Genomic DNA, 21646 nt, shown 5'->3' with positions numbered 1-21646 from the left:
GGATGGAATTTTCTCTGCATGTATATACTCTTGATATATTGGTTCTTAAACTTTGTATGTGTGCATGAGGGGGGGACAGGGAACAATCAAATGTTAGTGAAGATCTGCCCATCTGTTCCATGATTTGAGGGAGTGAAGATGCTCTTTAGCTCTCATAGTGCTTGCTATTTTATTGCCAGGTAGTCTCTTTACCCAGACTTCATATCAGAAGCAGCTGTGAAGATTTCCCCCACACACACATATGCAGGAGAAGGGTTCCCAGTAGTCCCATCCTTTTTGCAGAAGACAAATACATGACATAGCCAGCTCTTAATTTGAGGGTACCTTCTATTAGGTCTTGGGGGTATTATTCCTTTATTTATGGAACAAATTGAGGTCAATGCCCTGCACCCATATCAGATGTATTACTCAGTCCCCACTTACAGAGCAAAAAATGCTTCATTGCATCCCTCTGCCCTTCTCCTACTCTCAGTGCTCCCTGGAGCACTCAAAAACATCCTCAACAAAAAAAATCTTCTGACAAGGTCACTATTTAGGCAAAAGAGAGGGCAATAAAGTGTCCCGTGCCCCAGCTGCTCTGACACCAGAATATCCGCATCTCTCACCATCCTGGAGGTAATGAATTTTACACACACACCACAGCTGCACAGCAGGGCACTACAGCCCAGTTTACACATGGGAAACCACAGTCCAGAGGGGGTCAGTGACTTGCCCCACTGCAGGGTCAGAAATGAGGTGGATCCCCCATCATGCCTGAGCTGGAGCAAAGCATAGAGCCCACTTTGCATATCAGTTTGAGCAGGCTCATCCATTGGATGTGGTAGAGTAATTGATGGAGATGAAGAGGTAGGATTTAAACAGATGTTGTGGTGGCACCTAGAGACTTGAGCTCTGGCACAGAGCTCTGCTGAGGTCATTTTACAACTTCTTATTCCTGAGCAAATTGCCACAAGTCATTTGGGTACATCTGCACTGAGTTTCATTGTGTGGTGAAATGGTCAACTGCTCTCTCTCCCTAGCCCAATTTAGGATCTTAATTTATGGATTGTCCTCCCTCTGAACTGTCCTTACTCAAATAATCCTTTGCCAGTTCACATTGAAGACCTTGCAGATCAGTAGCATTTTGGATTAAGACTGTTATGAATCTCTGAAGATACTTACCACTGTTGACACACATGTTGTTTTTCTGTCTTCCCCACTGCAGATCTGCGCAGGATGACAGCTGGCTTCATGGGCATGGCTGTGGCCATCATCCTCTTTGGATGGATTATCGGGGTGCTGGGGTGCTGTTGGGATCGAGGCCTTATGCAGTATGTGGCAGGGCTTCTCTTCCTCATGGGAGGTAAGGATGTTGGTGTTGGAAGAAATGTGTTTTCTTTGTTGTCTTTCTGTTCCCTCTTTCCATATGTCCTTCCTTCTATAAGTTGCTGAAAACATGTTTTCAGAGTTGTTTTAGGTGATCCAAACTTGGTTTCACCCCAAACTTCTTCTACTCAAGGATAACCCAACCATACCTACACGTTACTTCTATCACAAACCAGTGTCAGTAAGTCACAGGACTGGAAATGGCCTTCTGAGTTGCTTAGTCCAGTGCTGCATTGTTGCAAGTAGCACTGACACCCTTAAATTTAATAAGCTTGATAAACTCAGTAATAAAAATCTGAAGATTATGCAGATGTTATTCCCACTACTATACTAGTTCACGGTGAAACACTTTACTTTGGAAACTAGAAACTGCGCTCAAATTCTTAACCTATATTTATTCCTTGTAAATTGCTCTTGGGTCCACTGTAACTGTTAGGATTTTTATATAATTTTTCTTTCTCAGATGTACCTATGATGAACAATGCTATCCTCTCTTTTCCTTTTCCCACTCTACATATGCTATTTCCTGTAGACTTTTATCTGTAAAAATAGCAGCCCTTTCTGCCTCCAGTTCTTCTTTTTACTTGCCTTTCTCAAATATGAATGAGAAAGACCATTCCCAAAGAAGGTCTGATCACTGCCTTGTAGAAGTGATGTTAAGGTTCCCTTTCTCTGCTGGAAATCAACTGCCTGAAGTGTTTTGTGGTTGTATTTGTCTTTTTCATGCTGCATCACACTGGAGACCTACAGTCATCTTTCAGTTGGATTATACATCCAGGCCTTTCTCCTCCTTTGTCATTTTCTAATTATGATCCCCCAAATTACAGCAGAGGTTCTGTTTATTAGTCCCCAGGTATATGCACTCTGTGCTTTTGAGCTTCTTCCCATTTCTACTATACCAGCCCTCAGTCACCCAACATTTCCCATGTGATGTTCCCACCTTTCTTACTACAGATGCCACTCAATTTTCTGTCTACAGCAGGTTTCATGGTACAGAGTACCTTCAAATGAAGGGTGTGACAATCAAGTCCCGAACACTGCCCTGTATGAATGTCTCCAAGTTAACAGTACTTCTGTTCTCTCTTCTTTTCTCTGCTGGTGGTTTTTGTTGGTCTGGGTTTTTGCACCCCCTAAGCAGATCATCACTTCAAAGAATTTCATCGCCTGTTCACCTGTACTGTGGTGTGACACAGCTGAGATTGTGAAATACAGGAAAGCTTCTGTAGTTCAGAAGTGTTAGTGTTAGAGTAACAAGTATTTATGTTCCAGTGTTGTCGGTGCTGGTGACAGACATTAGCACTCTCAGTGCCCACAAACATGTTTGAAGTCTGCTAGTACCTTGTGCAAGCACACAGGGGTCTATGTGTGGACATCTGCAAATGGTTGTAGGTGTTCTTTATGGGCAATGGGTCAGCCAAATTAGCTTGGTATTTCTGAAGTAATTAAAAGATTAGTTTGCACAGGGGCTATTTTTCTCTAATATGCTCAGACGTGTGTCGTATTTAACTGAACTGCAACACAACATTCAGATTAAAACATTAGGACTATATTAAATAAATGCAAAAAAGTTACATTTTTCAGAAACTGTTTACTAATTGCCAATTACCACTGTATATGGGAGAGTTTCTAGTGCAGCTGCAGAGCTTACTTAGTGTCTTGATGTTATTTGTTTGTCAGTGATTTGAAAGAAAGCTGATGAAAGTTTCCAGGTGAAACAAGACTCAGTGTAACCGTGCATAAGGCAATGGGTCACTCAGCCTACAGAACTATTTTTTAGTATGCTCAAACAATATGCATTTCGGTAGGGACAGACCCAACCAAGGTCATGCAGCTGGGAACAGAAAGTGTCAGTCACCCTCACAGAACGAGAGGCTGCCACTCGGGAAGCAGTGGTTCTGAAAAGGTCTCTGGGGTCACAGTTGCTGGGATCATCCAGCTGCGCAGGAGCTGACAGGGCAATGCGGCTGCTAAAGGTGCCAGTTTTGATGGGAATATGCAATAAGAGTGTGAGGTGGGGTTATCTCTGGGCAAAGAAAAACTATTTCTGGACATCCTCATGTGGTGTTTGTACTAAAGAAGGATAAGAAAAGATTGGAAAAGGTTTGCAGAAGAGCTACAAGAATGACTCAAGGTTGGAAAACATAATATGTCACAAAAAGCCAATTGCTTGAAAGTGTTTAACAGAAGATTTAGAATTGATTTGAACACAGTGTGGAAGTACCTATGCAAGGAGAAGCCATCTGATAATAGCATGCTTTCTGCACAGGCAAAATAATAACAAAACCCAGCAGTTGGAATCTGAAACCAATTGGAATGAGAAGCATCAGATTATTTTATCTACCAAATTCTGTTAAGATGTGTTACATTTTAATAAAGATGTGTTGGGAGGAAATCCAACTTATTTTCTGCTCCAGCATAGACATGTGGATCAGTGTGACAAAGGGTTACTGTCTTTCATGTTTTGCATGAGTCAGTGGCAACTGCTACAAGTTTCGCGATTTAATTTAACAGCAAATATGCATAAAGAACAACTACAAACTGAAGCAGTCAGTTAATAAAATACACAATTAGAGACATCTCATCTAAAAGTCAGTAGCTATCAATTTTTTTAGACTGTGTTATATGTTACATAGCTATTCCTTCTACAGCTCATGAATCCTTTAATTTGAACCTTTTCATTGCTGGATGGTGTTTGAATGCAAAATTGTTACTCTTATCATGGTGTAAATGCTGTCCAGGTATTATCCTAATGGTCCTCAAAATGCGTGGAGCCAGAGTGCCTCTTAATTTTCTTTAGCTTCTCCTCTATTCCAGTAATGGGAAAAATGGTTTGAGAGGCTTACGACATCTGACCTCATTGCAGATGAGAGGAGACCATGTTTAATTGGTAGCTATATAATCATCCTGAAATCTAAATTCCCTTCCATTTGCAACACTGCTTGTCTTGGCTATGTTTGTAACATTCGCTCTATTTTAATTTCTAGACAAATAGCTTTTCAGTAACTATTAAACATTCCTGGCTTACCATACCTATAGGTTTTGTCCCTTATTGCCCATAATTCTTGGAATGCGAAATCTCTCTGGAGCACTGAGAAGTGTGCTGCAATAATCTAACAGGACCAGACATGGTTTGCTTGGACTTCTGTTTTTTTATTATATTTATTGAACAGTCTTGTAGCTAGCCAGTGTGGCAGTGCCTAATAAGGACTTACTTTAGTGTGCTTGATCTAATTTCTCAAGTAAATTGCTGAAACAAGTCATTTGTGAAATGCAGGCTGTTATCTGGTATTAGCTCATCTGGAATCCAGGACATGCAAACTGTGATTTAGAGTGTGTTTTACACTGTTATTCAGCATGTTTTGTAACAAGGTAATAATTATTAATATTCCTCTTCTCTGTTTAGTCCGAATCTATCCATACCAACAGCAATCACAGGTCTCTCATGGCTTCTGAAGTTCCATTGCATAATTCTCTGTATTTATTACAGAACTTGTACTTGGATCTCTCATCTTGGATGACAGCATTTGCCTGACCACAGTAGGATTTTTTTTCAGTCCCTCATCTTGCACAGAGCCAGATGGGTAGTGTAAATTATGTTCAGTATTTTTGACCTTATTTTGCATGATGGTGCTATTGCAGAGCCTCCTGTACCCAGAGTTGCACTGTCTGTTGTAGCTTCATTTTGGTATTGTCAGTATGATTTGATCCAGCAAGATGGGAGAGTTTCTCTTTTCATTTCTCAATTTGGAATTGTGCTCTAAGTCGCACTAAGACTAGTTCATTTTATGCATCTTATTTGAGCCTGCTTAATTCTATTGCAGAAGTGGGTCAAACTCAAATTATACATGACTCCAAGCACATCCTCTTGCAGCTTCTTGTTTATTCTCTACATGCAAATTACTGAAAATCTGCACCAGTAAAAGCTCTGTACTGGACATGTCATCCAGCAATTTTGTAATTTTATAATAATTTCTGGCACCTTAGAAGCATCTGTAACACTGCTTCCAAAGGTCAGAGTCCTGTGGCAGACTTGATGCTCTCATGCTCATCTATCCAGTAGTAATCTAAAAGGAATTCATTTAAATGTCTGCCCAAGGAAATGCATGTGGGGTATTTTATATGTTGTGTTTTGATCAAATTTTATTTACTTGCACCAAAACCATGCCTTTGCTTTTTGAAATCTAGATGTGACCTCCTTATCCGTTCCCAGGAGGAAGTTCTCACATTTTCTAGCTTTGAGAAGTACTTTTTAATGTATGCACATCCTTGATTTGTTTGGTTTTATTATCATGGCAAACCTGTCCATTCATTCGGTGTTTTTACTCCCTCAACAGTAGCTTATATTATTGCTAGGTCCAATTTCAATTTTACTTCCAGCTCCAAGGAGTTTGGATGCTTCGAGTTGACACACTGGCAAATAAACCAAGGAAAATACCTGTACCTTCAGAAATCCCTCCTTTCAGTTCTTTGTCACGTTGTTTAAAAGCATTTCCTGTATCATGATAAGCAGATAAACTACGTATCCATTTAAGTATTGGACTTTCCACCTGCTCTCCAGTGCATGCATTCATAGGATTTTCTTGTTTCAGCATTTCAGATTCTGCTAGGTTGTTTGTTCATCCACATCCATGCAAACCCAAGCTCACCATAATTTCTGCTAGTGTACTTGCCTTATAAAATCAGCTTTTAAAAACAATCTCTGATAGCCTGTATTTTTTTCCCAGTTCAGCTCTGATTTCATCAGTCAGCTGTTTTATACACCACATGGCTTGCTTTATTTCTAGGTTTGAGGGCAGGGCTGACTTTGCACCTAAATGCTCCAAACCCCTTTTCTTTATCAGTGCCTGCCACGGGAGAAGTGAGGTGGCAGGGCTGCCCCACGGTGCCATGCTCCAGTGTTTCAGCAGTGGTTGCAGCCTTCCCTTCCCTAGCCGGTGCACCTCCCTGCTGAGCTGCCGTTTCTTGTTCCAGCTGGAAATATAAAATGGCACTTCCAATATCTTCTTCTAGTACTTGCTTCAGCACAAAATTATCCTTGGCCAAATTACATCCCCAGCCAGAGCTACATCACTTGCCTTTGTAAATGTATTAAAAGACCCAAAAAAGAATGGTGTTTTATCATCCTTATCAGAGCTCTGTCCTTCAGCTGCACATTCATGTATTTTCCTTTTGCGAGTCTGTAATTTGTAGCGAGAACACATTTCAGTGAAATAGTTAGGGGTTTTACTGCATGCCTAACAAGGCAGCCCTTCAGGGAGAGTCTTCTGTGTTGGCTTATTTTGTTCCAAATTTACTGCAAATAAATGCAACAAATCATCTCTGCACTTGTTTACTGTTCTACCCATTTTCTTCACTCTTATCTGTTCTCTGCCAGTTTTGTTTTGTGACATGCACTTTAGGATCACTTTAGGGGTTTTTCCCCATTTGCTGTTTCCTTCGAGAAGCATATAATTTTAGTAGCCTTGCAAATATTCATTATTATTTGCAAAGTCAAGTCTGTCTCTTGATGCAACCTTGCTTTGAGCCAATTATGAATTTTACCATTAATAATTCAGTCTCTAATTAGTCTATTTGGAAATTATTCCAGCTGCTAAATGCCCTTATTCATGTGATTTAGCTTCACCACGTGGATCTGAAATAAAATAATCTGTAGCCTTGCACAGCAGCTCATTTCTTGTCTTTGCCTAGTGACATTTTTTTGCATGAAATACTGAGCTCAGGGCCTTGCTTGGGAGTCTGAAATTCCCTTTTTTTCTGTCACTGAAAGGCCTGAAAGTCTTGCTATACATATATAGCAGTGCTATGGAGTTTTTCCCCTCTGATTTTTGTCCTAGCATTTGCTTTCAGAAACTTTTCTGGAATTTCTTTCATTCTCTCCTCCTTCCTCTCCAATGATGATCTGCTAGTCTGAGAGATTTGAGCACCATTTGCCAGCTCCACTTCTGCCCTGGGTTTGGGTTAAGGTTATAAAAGCTTTAAACCTTTTCCCACAGCAGAGGTGAACACTTATTCTTTTCAATGCTGGCTGCTGCAGCAGAGATAAGCAGGCAGGAGATACGTGTGAGAGGGAAGAAAAAATAAAGTTATGCAGGTGTGCTGGTACAATTTAATGCTTTAGTTCAGATAAGCAAGAAAGGATGTTTATTAGAGAAATGAAGAACAACCCCCTTACGAATGTATGAGTGCATTCTACTTTGGTATTCTGATCCAGGGAGAAACAACCTTTTATGAATAATTTCCATCCTTCTCCTTCCTCAGAAATATTTCCAAAATATTCCTTCCCCCAAGGGCAAGTGAACTGACTGCTTTATTAGCCCTGCAGCCAGAGGATGGACTGTCTATTTACACTGGGCCACCTTTTCCTGCCCCAGCCATGACACGCTTCACATGGGTCTGTCACAAGGCCCTGGGGACAGGGACACACTCAGGGGTTTGTGTCAACACATGTGCTAGAACTCAGCAGCTGCCAGAGCACTGCCCAGTATGTCCAGGAGCTGATGACCAGGCTGATACTGAGGGACACCAACCCCATCAGAAAGGTGGATTTCAAAACAGGGCTTGGGACCCCAAGTAACACAGTTGTAGGTACTGATGCACTGCATGGCTGTGTATCCTCTTTCACTCCCTGCCTCCACAGAGTCTTGTCTTCAAAATCCTCAAGCCTTCATGCTGTGTTTCCTTCGCCTGCACTGTGCATATGTTAGTAGATGACAACTGAGGCATCTGCGTATCTGCAGCCATGGATCGTTACCAGCTGTTGAGTCATTTGTGTCCCAAATTTAACTCACTGTACTTTGAAAATAGCAAGTAGTGGTAGAAAATAAGAGTGTTTATTCTACACAACTGTGGTCCTGCTATCTCAAAACAATCATTCTGCTGCTGAATAATTTAAAAAACAAAAATGGAGCAATTTAATACAGCAAGTGTAAGGCAAAGCTCTGTGACTGACATCTCCTAGGCAGCTACGAAGTACCTTCATAGCAGCTGCCAAGAGGAGGCAAAGAGAAAGATAAACAAAAAGACAAAGTAAAATACATTCTTTGGAGTTCATCTGGGAATACAGTGGGTCTAACAGGGCACCTACGATTTCTATTTCTCACTAATGATCAAGGTCTCTACCCAGGATCCTCATGCGGTGACACAATCACAACAGTGAAGACTGAAGCTATTTTCTGTGACATATTTATTTATTCTTTTTCACATTATCCTTTGAAAATCCAGTTTCATGTGCTTCTTTCTCAAAAGGAATAGCTTTAGAAAGTTTGCATGCAATCTTTTTTTCCATATGGAAAGGCAAGTGCAAACATACACTTGTATGCATGCAAAGCTTAAGCAGCATCATGCGATGTTTACAAAAACAGAGGTCTGCAATAAGTGGCTGTAATCTGAGCTGTGAAGCTTGGCATAAATATAGTTTTCTCAAAGGCATAATGCCTTTTGACAGTCTGAAAAATATTTATAATTTAATAGAAGTTGGATCACTGGTAAAAAATGAGGTGCCAATTATGTTTTAAACCTGTGGGAGATACTAAATTAATGATAACTGCAGAGGAACTTCACAATTCAGCAAAACTCCTTGCAGACCAGGATAAGATCTTATGTGGATTGACCTCCAGATGGAGACAAAGGCTGATTTGTATCAAGAGATGCCATAAATTGGTTATGAACATCTTAGAAACAAGCTCCAGCCTGACAAGGTCAGTCCCCCCTCTGCCATACCTCCTGCACCACACATGTATGCTCTTGTTCCTACTTGAGCTTTTGGTTAAATTTTGTACTGCTCTCTAAAGTAATTTAAGGCCTCAAATTGGAATGAACTTGAGTTAATGTACGGCATTAATAGGTTTTAAATGTTTAAACCTCTCTAAGGTTCTCTATTGTTTAAAACCCTCAAACACATTGCAAAGGTGTTGGGGAAGTCATAAAAGGAACTTTATGGATCCGTGACGAGGCCCAGAGGCCAGAGCAGCCGTCCATGCTTTGTGCCTCCGTACCCATCAGGCAGTAAAGTAACAAGGCTGAGTGCTGCATGTTAAGACAGTAAGAGTTAGCCTGGTTTTAAAAACATGCTTTTTCCTCCTTTCAGTATCTCTCAATCCCTCTTTTCAAACAGCTCTCTCCTGCACAGCTTGTGGTGTCTCTCACAGATGGGGTTGCAGGTCATGTTCTTTGGTCCCATTTTAGGCTACATTTCTGGGGCCTAAAGAGTGGCCCTTGTCTTCTTATGTATTTCAAAACCCAGACACTGATGGATATATGTCCAGATATATATAAAGATAAGGGTCCACCTGACACCTACATGTCCAGTCCACATACATGGATAAGACCAGAGGTGCTTCTTCATCCTGACCAACTAACCATTATTCATTCTCCTTTAGAACTTTGGATCACTTTCCTTTTGAAGGTTACCAAATCTCCTATTTTCATTCAAAAAATAAACAGTTAGGGAATCATCCATAATAAGGTACATCCTCCTTGCCATCATTTGGGGTTTTAATATGAATTCAAGGTGGCCTGTTTAGCGTTTCCAAGCTAGGAAACAATTGCTCAGCCGACTGCACGACAAGACTCACAACACATTATGCTTAAAAGGCAGAGCTGAGGTAGCGTGTTAAGTCTTTACTTCTAGTATTATGTTTCTGTGCTTGTTGCTGGACTGAGAACACATTCTGTATTTATTTATTTATGCTGGCACCCATTTTGAAAATGAAATAGGAGACTCTCTGGAAATATGGAAGATCACCTACTTTGACTGAACGGGCTTCTACGCGTCACTGCGCAGCTGCCACTGGAATGCTCTTTTAGTATTTCATGTTGTAATATTCCTCAAAGGGAATCATAACACCCATCTTTGCATCCCCTACAGCAGAAGTTCAAAAGCAGAGTTATGTCCTTCTTCTCACGGAATACTATTTGCATCACGTACTAGTTTTTTGCAATACCTCAGGAATTTAGCTGTTTCTTGAGTTCAATAAAAACAGAGCTAGCCTTGTAAAGCCAGGACCCAAGAGTTAAAACGTCCATAAGAGAATGGGGTTGAGGTGAGATATAGAAATTTTTTTTTCAAATCAATAACACAGCTATACTGTAGGGTGTAGTCATTTAGAGGTCTTGTTTTATTTTTTTCCTGGAAGGAGAGACACAATGAGAAAATTCATTGTCAAATCCATAGCATTTGATCTCCATGGAAACATAATCAGCTGACTTCAAAGTCAACCTTCAAATGTGTTGTTTGTTTGTTTGTTTTTGTCCTTTGGCTAGTTTCTGATGCTCCTAGATGTGCACTTGCACACTGGGGGAGAAATACCAACACAAGAATTCCAGCAACCTTGTACCTGATCAAGAAGGGCACTGGCATTTAGGAGAAGAAAGACTTCTTAATGAGGTGCAGAGATCTCATAGTCTAAAGCAAAAGACAGGGCAAGTAGTGTATGTGCACCTATAAACTCACTGTTTTTCAGGCTCAACTCAAATCAGTCTCCCTGCATTTAGCCTACAGCAAATTAAGGAGTCAGCTCACTCTGGCTTTTCAGCAAAAAGAACAATTGATATTCCTGTGTGTATTCTCTTTAAGTCAACTCTACTGACTTGTAATTTCTTCTTCACCAGAATGGGAGGTACTGACAGAAGCGTTGGTACCTTCTAGAGTTACAAGAACAGAAAAGCAGCTTAGCCTATGAAGGGCATGCAATCTAGTTTGCCTCTCAGGAATGTCAGCAGGTCTTCAGGGGGCTGACAGAAGGTCAATTAAAGTAGAGAAAGAGTAGGGGAGAGAGATCCTGTAGAAATACAAAAGACTTTCCCACCCTCAGCCCTGAAAAACCAGTTATGTGTATATTAAAATTCTGTGGTTGTTCCTTATCCCTTAATAATGTCACCAGAACTTTGATCTATAGCTGGCTTCTGAATTACAATGCCAAGATGCATCAAGGCCAAAAGAAGACAATGAAAACAAAACTGACTTTTATTATCAGGTCATTTTTTATTAAAAATGTTTGCTGAGTTGTTTGCAACTCAGACTGCACATGCAACCGAAGGAAGAATAGTACTGTCATGATTTGCTAGACAGGAAGAATTCTTTACAGAGAGAAAAGAGAGAAAATTCCTGTATTTGGCAGATCGTGTTGTTAAATGCAGAAGCAAGACTTAGATACTCCTTCCTGACTCCTCAGATTGTCAACTTAGAAAAACAACATTCCACTTGGACAAATGACTGCTCTGCTTGCTTGGTCTAATCTGCCTCGACAGAGTCCAACTGGCCACTTGAAATTCCTCAGAAAAAGTAGCTGGACCTGGCAGAAACTAGATGAATGGTGATTTCCTTTTTTCTGCCCAACCTGACTCTTCCCAGGGTTACAAAGACGAGTCATGCCAATGTTCTTGTGTGGGCTGCAGAGGTATTTCCTCTGCAACAGGAAAGAAGATTTCAGATGTGACCCTTTAAGGTATTAACAAAGAAGTCAGGGTAGTTAGTTGCTTGCAAACATCCACGTGAATGATGGAAACATCATAGGGGTGGTCCGCATCCAGTGGTCCTTGTTGGTTCTTATTTTTATTTCTGGTTATTGTATCTCAGTAACTGTATCACTCAGCACATACAGAATGGATTTTTCTGCTCCTGGAAGTTCAGCTCAGGGAAACAGTAATAGAGCCCTGAGCCTTTTGCAGCAAAGATCCTCAGTTCACATTCAGTACAAACAACTAGGAGTTGTATAACCAGAGTGTCCTTTGGTCACTTGAAAAAAAGAATGATAGGCTTCTCTCCAGAATGGAAAATATCCAAATCAGGCAGCCATCACCATCACCCAGAGCTCCCAACGGCTTCTTTAGTAGTGCCTTCAGCAAAGAAAGGGATTTAAAAGGCCTAGAAATAAGTCTTCCCTTTCAATACTGAAAGTATTTCCACTAAGAGTATTTTTAGCAGCACACAGTAGGCAACATGGAAGAAGGCTGCACTGAAGTTGTTAGTGCCGTGTCTGTTCTCCAGTCTCACTTGTCTTGAAGAACATCTGTCTGAAGATTTTTTAGCAATTTAAGAAAGATTCCACAAATACCTTGAGGCTCCTTTTGAGATTCTTTCTGAAAGAGGTTCAATTTTGTGACTGGAATAAAAAATCCATGTGTGGAGAGAGGCAGAAGGACTTGGTTGCTAAAAGACCAAATGCAATGTGGTGCATGGATTCCCCATACTGTGGGAGATGTCATATGACAAGGCAAACCCAACCCGACCCCCTAAGTTTCCCTTCATCTCTTGCCAAATGCTAGGCTGGGAAGCACCTGCCTGAGGTACAGTTTGATACAAAACCTTATGTGTCTTGTCATCTGGTAAATCTGAGATGTGATGGAGTAACTTGAGTTTGCTTGTACCTCCAGTGTCCCTCTCCATTTACTTTTTAGCCTCTACGTGGGCCATCGTGGGAGATCCATGCTGCAGAAACCTGTCAGCAGCCTTTGCATGTTTCCAGGCATGATGTCTGCCAGCTCAGTGATGGTATAATTTCGCTAGCCTTTGATTCATATGTTTCTCCATTTTAACATTAAGGGATTTCCTTCCTTCCTTCCTTCCTTCCTTCCTTCCTTCCTTCCTTCCTTCCTTCCTTCCTTCCTTCCTTCCTTCCCTTTCCTTTCTCCTTTCCTTTCTCCTTTCCTTTCTCCTTTCCTTTCTCCTTTCCTTTCTCCTTTCCTTTCTCCTTTCCTTTCTCCTTTCCTTTCTCCTTTCCTTTCTCCTTTCCTTTCTCCTTTCCTTTCTCCTTTCCTTTCTCCTTTCCTTTCTCCTTTCCTTTCTCCTTTCCTTTCTCCTTTCCTTTCTCCTTTCCTTTCTCCTTTCCTTTCTCCTTTCCTTTCTCCTTTCCTTTCTCCTTTCCTTTCTCCTTTCCTTTCTCCTTTCCTTTCTCCTTTCCTTTCTCCTTTCCTTTCTCCTTTCCTTTCTCCTTTCCTTTCTCCTTTCCTTTCTCCTTTCCTTTCTCCTTTCCTTTCTCCTTTCCTTTCTCCTTTCCTTTCTCCTTTCCTTTCTCCTTTCCTTTCTCCTTTCCTTTCTCCTTTCCTTTCTCCTTTCCTTTCTCCTTTCCTTTCTCCTTTCCTTTCTCCTTTCCTTTCTCCTTTCCTTTCTCCTTTCCTTTCTCCTTTCCTTTCTCCTTTCCTTTCTCCTTTCCTTTCTCCTTTCCTTTCTCCTTTCCTTTCTCCTTTCCTTTCTCCTTTCCTTTCTCCTTTCCTTTCTCCTTTCCTTTCTCCTTTCCTTTCTCCTTTCCTTTCTCCTTTCCTTTCTCCTTTCCTTTCTCCTTTCCTTTCTCCTTTCCTTTCTCCTTTCCTTTCTCCTTTCCTTTCTCCTTTCCTTTCTCCTTTCCTTTCTCCTTTCCTTTCTCCTTTCCTTTCTCCTTTCCTTTCTCCTTTCTCCTTTCTCCTTTCTCCTTTCCTTTCCTTCCTCCCTCCCTTCCTCCCTCCCTCCCCCAGTAAAATACTGAATCACTTCCCACTACTACAACTGGTATGATTTTTGCTGCCTCCCCTGTTGTGGCTGCAAATTCATGAGCCGTTATGTTTGCTTAATGGCTGTAGTCAAGTAATTTTATTATTGCTAGGTTATTTTGGGTGGGTCATAGGAATCACCACTGCTAAAGTAATCAACTCAGGCTTTGATCAGCTCCCTTACTTCTCCCTAGTCCATTTTATCAAAACAATGTGACTTTAGATAAGTACTACTGCTTTTGCCTTGCATGCCAACTCATAACTTCAGAGGGTACTTGCTCACAGCTGGTGCTCACTGGCTGCTGTAGAGAACAGCATGGGTGTCCACTCCTGGTGCAGTCCCACACACTGTGGGATACAGTAGTAGAAATGTCACCATGTGCAAATCTGCAGGGTGCAATAACAAGCAATATAGACTGACTGTCAGGTGTATCAGCATATCAAACTGGAGGCCAGTTGCTGAACTGCTGTAACATTGTTCCACATGCTGTACTGATTTACATGAGCCTAGGGATGGCAGCCATTAAGTGACAGAGGACACATAGTCCTCTGATGCCGTAATGTATTACAGCTTGTGCAGCAGCAGTTCAACAGACAGGCACTGCTGCTGAAGAAACATGCAGTGGGTGCGCAGCTCTGGGAGTGTAGGGATGCCACGGGTACATTTTGAGGCTGAATGCAAACTGCATTCTGGCAGTGGCTGTGATGCAGTATCACAGCACTGCTGTAGACCCTGCAGGTTACACTGGCTCTTGTATAAAATAAAAATGTATTAAATTCCAGCCCTGGTGGGTTTATGGTGTCCCAAGGGCACTGCACTGAATCTCTGTCACCCAGTCAGGCTTCTCTTTCCATTTCAGCTTTTTTTTTACAAGGGCAATTTTCCACTAAACCCATTGCTATTCTGCAACCTATCAGTAACGCTGCAAGCTGCTGCTGCTGCTGGAACAGTACATAATTATGCAAGAATTTATATTCTATGCATGTATGCACAGAGCAATAAAGTGTTCTCAAGAGCTGCATGCTGCTGAGGCGTTTAATCCATGCACAGAAGGAGTTTACTGCAAAGCTGTTCCCTCCAAAAGGCTTTTGTCACCACTGTGTTGGGAGGGAATTCAGTTTATTCTTTAATAATTTCGTTTGATTCTGTTATGATTTAAATAGCCAACAGTACACACTCCACTTTAGGATCAGACCTCATTTTATTTGTTTGTTTGATGTACCTTGAAAATAGTAAAAGCTACTAGGGCAGAGAGAAAGTAAAGCTAATGTTGTTTCACTTGTGAGATGTTTTCCCCCCATAACCCTATAATAAAAAATGATGATAATTAAATAAACAGCACTTCTTCCAAAGACGTTAGTGGCCACAAATTGCCATCAATCGCAGCTCCTAGAAATACTTAAAAAAATGGAGATTCATTTGGGAACTGCTTGGTTTCAGAGGACATCTTAAAATCCATACCTTTGTGTTTCTCTTTCTATCTACTACTGTTTATGAGTAATTCTTGACATTTCTACCTCTGAAAAGAAAAAGAAAAAGAAAGAAAATTTAAAAAAAAAGAAAAGAGGAGAAGAGGCAGGGTTTTTTGTTTGTTTACTTTGTACACCTGACAGCACAGTTAGTTTGTGAGTCATTCTGCCTGTTGTGGGGGGGAAGGGAGAGAATGAGCATCGTTCTATTAGATGTGAAAGAAATTATTTCCAAATAATGAGAAAAATTATTTGTTGTGAGGAGGGTGGGTCTCAGAGGTGGACTTGGTGCTCAGATCATTTTAATTATGGCTTCTTGGATTTCCCCTGACTTCAGATTGATGGTCTCCTTCTGGCTACAGTCAGACACCTCATCCCTAATAGCAGGGATGAGCATGTTTAGGTGTAGCTCTTTCTAGCAGGGTCTGTTTGCACACCAGCACCACGAAGACTCACCTTCCTTTGCAGTGTGTCCAAGAAAGGCAGCAGTTCTCATCTCATGAAACACCATGGGCCCTGGGAAATTCCTCAAGCTCTGTCACTCTGGAAGCTGAGCCAGGTCTGTGGGCAAAGGATGTGGCTTCTACCATGGTTTAGGGGGCACTAGCATGAGGCAAAATTGAACCATATTTGGTATGGGTGGTTTGAGCCTGTTTGTGTTTAAACTGGTTCACTCACAAGCACTTCTGCTCTCCCCTGCAGGTGACGTTTCAAAACTGCAAAAAGAGACTTTGCAGTCCCTTGCACAGCTGGGCTGACTGGAAAGGGACATTTACTGAAAAAAAACCCCAATTCCTAGTAGCAGAGGTCCATGGCCCTGCTTGATATAATCATGTTTAAAAACAGCTACAGCAAAGGGCTCTGACTCATAATCCACACTGAATTAAGCTTTGACCAACAATGATATTACCTTTCCCAGCCATCCTTTTCCTGACCATGTTCTGCCCCTGCAGCAAGGATGGCTGGACACAAATCTTATGCATATATATAGCAAATAAGTTAATCTCTGTCCTAAACAAACTTCCGATACAAATGGAAGAGATATTCAGTAAAATGTTCAATATTCTTCCTCCATAAGGAAAAGCGCAAGATAGTCATGAGGTATTTTATAGCTCTGGTGCTCAAGCCACTGTTGATCATCTGTCTGTTAGCAGGACAGGCACTGTCAAAACAATTCCAAGAGGAAGGACTGCTGTCTAATGAGGAGTCAGAGTGGAGGTTTGAATACATGCCAAACAGCAGGTTCTGTGGCACAGACATGGCCTTACATGAAATTTCATCTCTCACCTGACTGAAGCATTTTGCAATTATACATGAATTTCCTTTGTCTAAAACACCCCTCTTGGCTTGTCTCATTTGTTAGTGTTTCACTTAGGATGATAACATGTAAATCCCAGCACAAAAAACTTCATGTGTTTTGTTCTGCCCAGCTGAGAATCTTCACTTCTCTCTTGTCCAGCTCACATACCAGAGCATTCCTGGTGAGCTTTTATAACCAGCTGTCACTCCCATTCTGTGTGCCAAGTGCTGAGCCTTGGACCATCAGCCTTCAGGTCTGGTCAACTGCTTGGGGCAGAGTTATGGGGAGTGTTTTTCACAAAGAAAGAAAAGTTTGTATTGCTGTGGCTGCCCAGAGGTCTGGGGCATTAGTGCATATGTAGAGGGGCACCTCACTGATGGCAAGAACCTGCCGGGAAAGTGATAAGGGTTCAGTTTATTTTCTGGGGAGAGAAAGAGTCTCTGGGTTGTAGAAGCTCATGACTTGCTGGAGTCCTGGTGCCACTGAAGTGCTGTGTCTGTGGTGCAGGCAGTGTCATGGCTGGGAGTGATAGCATCTCTCCTCCTGCCATCCTGACTCTGTGTCTTATTTGGACCTGCAGAGGTTGCATTGCCAAGTAGGCTCAGTCTCTGCATCCCTTCCACCCATGAATCTTTCACTATGATGGCAAAAAATGGTGCAATTTGCAAGGATGATCCTTTGTGTTATGATTGCCAGTTCATCAGGAAAAGCTACAGAACAGTCCTAAGGTAGTAACCATACTCAGCTTTCATCCGTAACCCTCCTGGTGAGAGGCCAGATTAACTGCAAGTGGGAACTTCCTTGCTTGGCTGAATACAAACAGCACATAGGACTCAAATAATGGCCATAAAGATTCCTCTAGGTGGTATAAAGTGACTTTTTTTGTGTCTGTAATGAATAGCACAAGGGAGATTGGTAAACCTGTGCCATACAAGGTATCCTGCAGAAGCACAGGGGGGTGACTGGCTGAGGACTGTGCTGTGCAACCTCTCACATTGTGCACGGCAGATTTGTGGTTGTGTGATTAGCACATATTCCAGTGAGGGGGCAGATGGAAGCAGTCTTTTTTTAAAAAGAGTCTCATGCTCATGATTTGCTTTATTCTCTATCATTGTTACTCATTCTTCTTTACTGTTTGTGGGTATTGGGCAGAATACCCCCAGCAAGGTGGAGTGCCAATATACTGGGCACTGTTCCAATACAAAGAATAAGGAATGCTCCTTGCATTGAAGAGCTTGTAATCAAAATAGCCAAGACAAAGCGTGAAAGCACAGGGAGCATTTTAAATCCAAAGTTATTTCCTTCCCTTTTGTACTTAGCAAATGGAGCTTCAATCTGGCCACACAGATTTTCCCACCCACCTTTCTTAACAATCTTGTATTTCAAGAGAGCTGAAATGATCCTGTTTGTGCTAGCAAAGAAAGGCCTTTCATGTAATTTTCTAACTGCAGCCAGTTGAAATGAGCCATGGAGCTTGGTTCTGATGGATTCATTTTTTCCTGATGCCACATTGTAGTAGTCATGTTGACATATCACACAAGAAACAAGCATGTTCTTGCTGGACATCTTCATGTTACAGGATAACCTAAGTGACATGGTAAAACATAGAAAGGACTGTATGGTTTCTAATGAGAAAATCTGATTTTTTGAGTAAGGGATTCTGGGAGAGAGACCTTCCTATTTACCATACTCCGTGCTTTGAAGTAGTACAGGACACCTCTGAAGACAGCTCCAGAGCCTGGAATCTCACAAAGCTTTTGCAGAAGTCAGGAGAACTGACTGTAGACTAATTGGGAGCTTCTGTGAGGAAGGAAGGCACTCTTTATTTAAAGAGCCATAGTACTCATCACAACAGCTTGCTGGTCCTGACCATGGTGCTATGAGTGCTTACAAATAACCTGGGGCATCTGGCAGCTATGCACAGCATTAGGGGAGGCATATAGAGTTACTATATCCCCTGGCCCTTACAATACCTGCAAGTGTCACTCCAAAACACATTGGAGAAAATACGGTCCAAATAGACAAGGCAGTGAGCAGAAGAGGGAAGAGAGAGAAGGATGTGACAGTGGTCTCACAGCAGGTCTGTGACAGATTCACCAGTGGTTTCTAGACCTGGCAAGTAAAGGAGGTGATTATGGTGGGAAGGCCACACATTTATGGTGCTATATATGTTCCTACAAACGCCCCCAGTTTCTGAGCCTAATTCCAGGTGACTTTGCCGCATAATCTTACCTGTGTCTTCACTGTGGGGAGTGTAAAATTAATTGCCTCAATGCAATTGCAACTAAAAATAGCAAAGCAGCAGAGAAACAACTGGAAAAGTATTGTAGGGGGGAAGCAGGAGCAGGGGCAGGAAGGAGTAGAAGGAGGCTGAGGGCCCCAGAAGTGAAGAGCTTGACGCTAAACTCAAACTGGTTGTGACTACTTTGCAAGATTGTGCTATTTTAGGGAGGAGGCCAGGAAGAGCAGCTGCTAGTGAAGAGGTGCAGGGTGTGTTGCACAGGTAGCACACATAGCATGCTACTGATGTGTGCACAAACAGCAGGACAACACATGGGACTGGCCACACGTGTTACTATAGCACACGTCCTGGAACGTGCCTTCTGCGCCCAGGGCTCTCCAGGAGATTCAGAGGCCCACATAGGGAGGAATTAGGGAGGAAAAATAAACTACCAACTTTATGTTGCCTTCAGTTATCTCTTGAGACAGAAGCGTAATGTGTGTAGCTACCCTTTCATTGGTGTGTGGGTGGCAACTGTGACATTTCAGGAGCTCAGAGTTTACTTTGATGAAGCTGGAGGCCAAAGATCAAAATTAGACTCATCTGGGTGGGCTAAGGTTCAGCATCATCTGAAATGTTTGACTTTCCATAACACACACCACCTGACAGAGTTATTAAGCCTGCTGTCACAGTGTTCTCAGGAAGAAATGAAATACTGCTGCAGAGATGGAGAACAGGATACTTTGAAGATTTCCTCAACATTGCAGAGGGCATCTAGATTGGGGCTGGAGTCATTCAGAGGGTAGGATAAAAATTTTGTGAGGAATTTTGTTATTTTGACAGTGATATGTAAGAGGGGAGCATATAATGAAAGATTTTAGATTTTGGTATAAGAAAAGTCTGAAAGAAATCTCTTCAAGTAATTTCAAATGTACATTTCAACAGAGCCAGAATACATCAAGTATTTTGTAAAACTTTCTTCTATAAAATCTATCATTAAAAAATTCAAGGTTTTTTTAAAAAAAAAATATTGAAACATAATTCACTCTGTATCTGTCTAAAGCAAAATTCCAGAAAAATCAGTATTTTCAGGAAGCATTCTGTTTCCCAAGAGGGTGCTCATAATGAAAAAAACATTCATGCTGAAGTTTCTACATGCAGCTGTGTTCAGCATCAGATCAATTCAAGGCTCTGATGGCACTCAGTTTGCTCCCCATGGAGCTGCTAGACCAAGCCACTTTTCTACATGAGCATCTTCCCTTAGGTGTTTCCTTCCTGCTTGCACCAGCTCTTTTCAGGCAACTCGGAAAGTGGCATGTCTATCACTCTGCTAACTTCTCTTTTGTTGTTTTGTTTTTTATCTCCTTCCTTCTCCCCTTCCCACTCTCCTCCAGGAACCTTCTGCATCATTTCACTGTGCACGTGCGTGGCTGGAATCAACTTTGAGCTCTCCCGCTACCCCCGCTACCTGTACGGACTTCCCGACGACATCAGCCATGGCTATGGCTGGTCCATGTTCTGTGCGTGGGGGGGCCTGGGCCTCACTCTTATCTCTGGCTTCTTCTGCACTCTGGCCCCTTCTGTCCAACCTGTCCCCAGGACCAACTGCCCCAAATCTAGACCTGAGAATGGGACAGTGTGCTAAAACAAATAGCAAACAAATATACACACACACACAAATATATATATATATATATGTCTGTGTATACCTACACATGCATATATATGTATATATAATTATATATATATATATAATCTCCAATTAATGCCAGTGCCAAGGTAGAGCTGAGTCCAACACGGCACTCACATCTCCACCGGACTCCGTGTTGCTTCGTTCTTTCTCACAGCGATGGGAAAGCTTTTCTCTCACATGGCTCTTCCATCCAACTCTTACCTTCAGCATCATACCTTAGAGGTTGAATGAACATACAGTTGCACCTACCTACTGCCACTTTTGGGAAGGGGAACAGGGGGTCTATGTGGGGGATCTGGAACCAGAATCTGTACAGGACATGGAGGGAGGGGTGGGAAGGAGGGACAAAAAGCCTGCCCATTGCAGTCAGAAAGGAAAATGCAAGCAGCAAGCAAAGAAACAAATCAAGCATTTGAGCCACCTCTACAATGTACCTCCTCAAGGCCATTCTCAGAAAACCACCCACTTTTGTTTTATTTCTTAAAACAAAATGACAGAAGCCTTCCCTGTCATTGGTTTGGGGTTGGTCTGTTTTTATTTGTTTTTTGCTTAAAAGAGAAAACAAAATGGACAGAACGTGTGGGGAAAAGCAGAAAAGCATTTTCTCTTTGCCTGCCAAACTTTAGAAAGAAGCAAACAAGTTAAAATAATAACAATAAACAAATCTAACAAAATAAAAACAGAAAACAACAAAGAAACCTCCATGAGGAGATCTCAGCGGACTTTCCAACAATGAGGTTTTAATCTTCCAGCTGCCTTACATCCAGGCTTACAACTGAGGCTGAACTGCTAACGTAAATGCAGCAGAAGGCCTTTTGAAAATGCTGTGATACATGTGTGTATAACTTTTTCTTCCTTCTTCTTTTATTTATTTTTTTTAACAAAAAGAAAAAAATGTAAAACATCGCAATGTGATTGTCCACTAAACCATCCATGCTGTGTTTGTGGCCCAAAACTGAGGCACTGCAACTGCAGAAGCGTGAGGAAGGCTGTCAAGTCCGAGTGTCTCCTCCGGTGGATTTCAGAATGTTTGGGGTTTTTTGTGGAGCATCTGAGCATTCAGGATGGTGGATCCAAGGGAAGACCAACCAGGGAGAAGGGAGGTGGGGGGAGCCCTGAGAGTTGTTCTTCC

General features: G+C 41.8%; 1 protein-coding gene across 1 annotated transcript; it reads left to right on the top strand.

Annotated features, from left to right (window-relative positions):
• The first annotated feature begins 1210 nt into the window (after positions 1-1210).
• On the top strand, positions 1211-21005 carry LOC104398154 (transmembrane protein 178B). Its single transcript, XM_010008204.1, has 2 exons — positions 1211-1342; positions 20216-21005. Exons 1-2 carry the CDS (start codon positions 1216-1218, stop codon positions 20464-20466), a joined length of 378 nt encoding a protein of 125 aa, XP_010006506.1. The 5' UTR covers positions 1211-1215; the 3' UTR covers positions 20467-21005.
• Positions 21006-21646: the final 641 nt, after the last annotated feature.

This window comes from Chaetura pelagica, unplaced genomic scaffold (assembly GCF_000747805.2).
Source record: "Chaetura pelagica isolate M959 unplaced genomic scaffold, ChaPel_1.0 scaffold92, whole genome shotgun sequence".
In the NCBI taxonomy this organism is placed as follows: domain Eukaryota; kingdom Metazoa; phylum Chordata; class Aves; order Apodiformes; family Apodidae; genus Chaetura; species Chaetura pelagica.
Note: the sequence above shows the minus strand (reverse complement) of the source record. Positions and strands in the feature narration are given on the sequence as shown.

What these genes read in the sequence shown, in the direction of transcription:
- LOC104398154 (XM_010008204.1), top strand. Translation starts at nt 1,216, where the DNA reads ATGACAGCTGGCTTCATGGGCATGGCTGTGGCCATCATCCTCTTTGGA. An exon ending in GCTTCTCTTCCTCATGGGAG is followed by an intron (nt 1,343 to 20,215) that starts GTAAGGATGTTG and finishes ACTCTCCTCCAG; the next exon opens with GAACCTTCTGCATCATTTCA.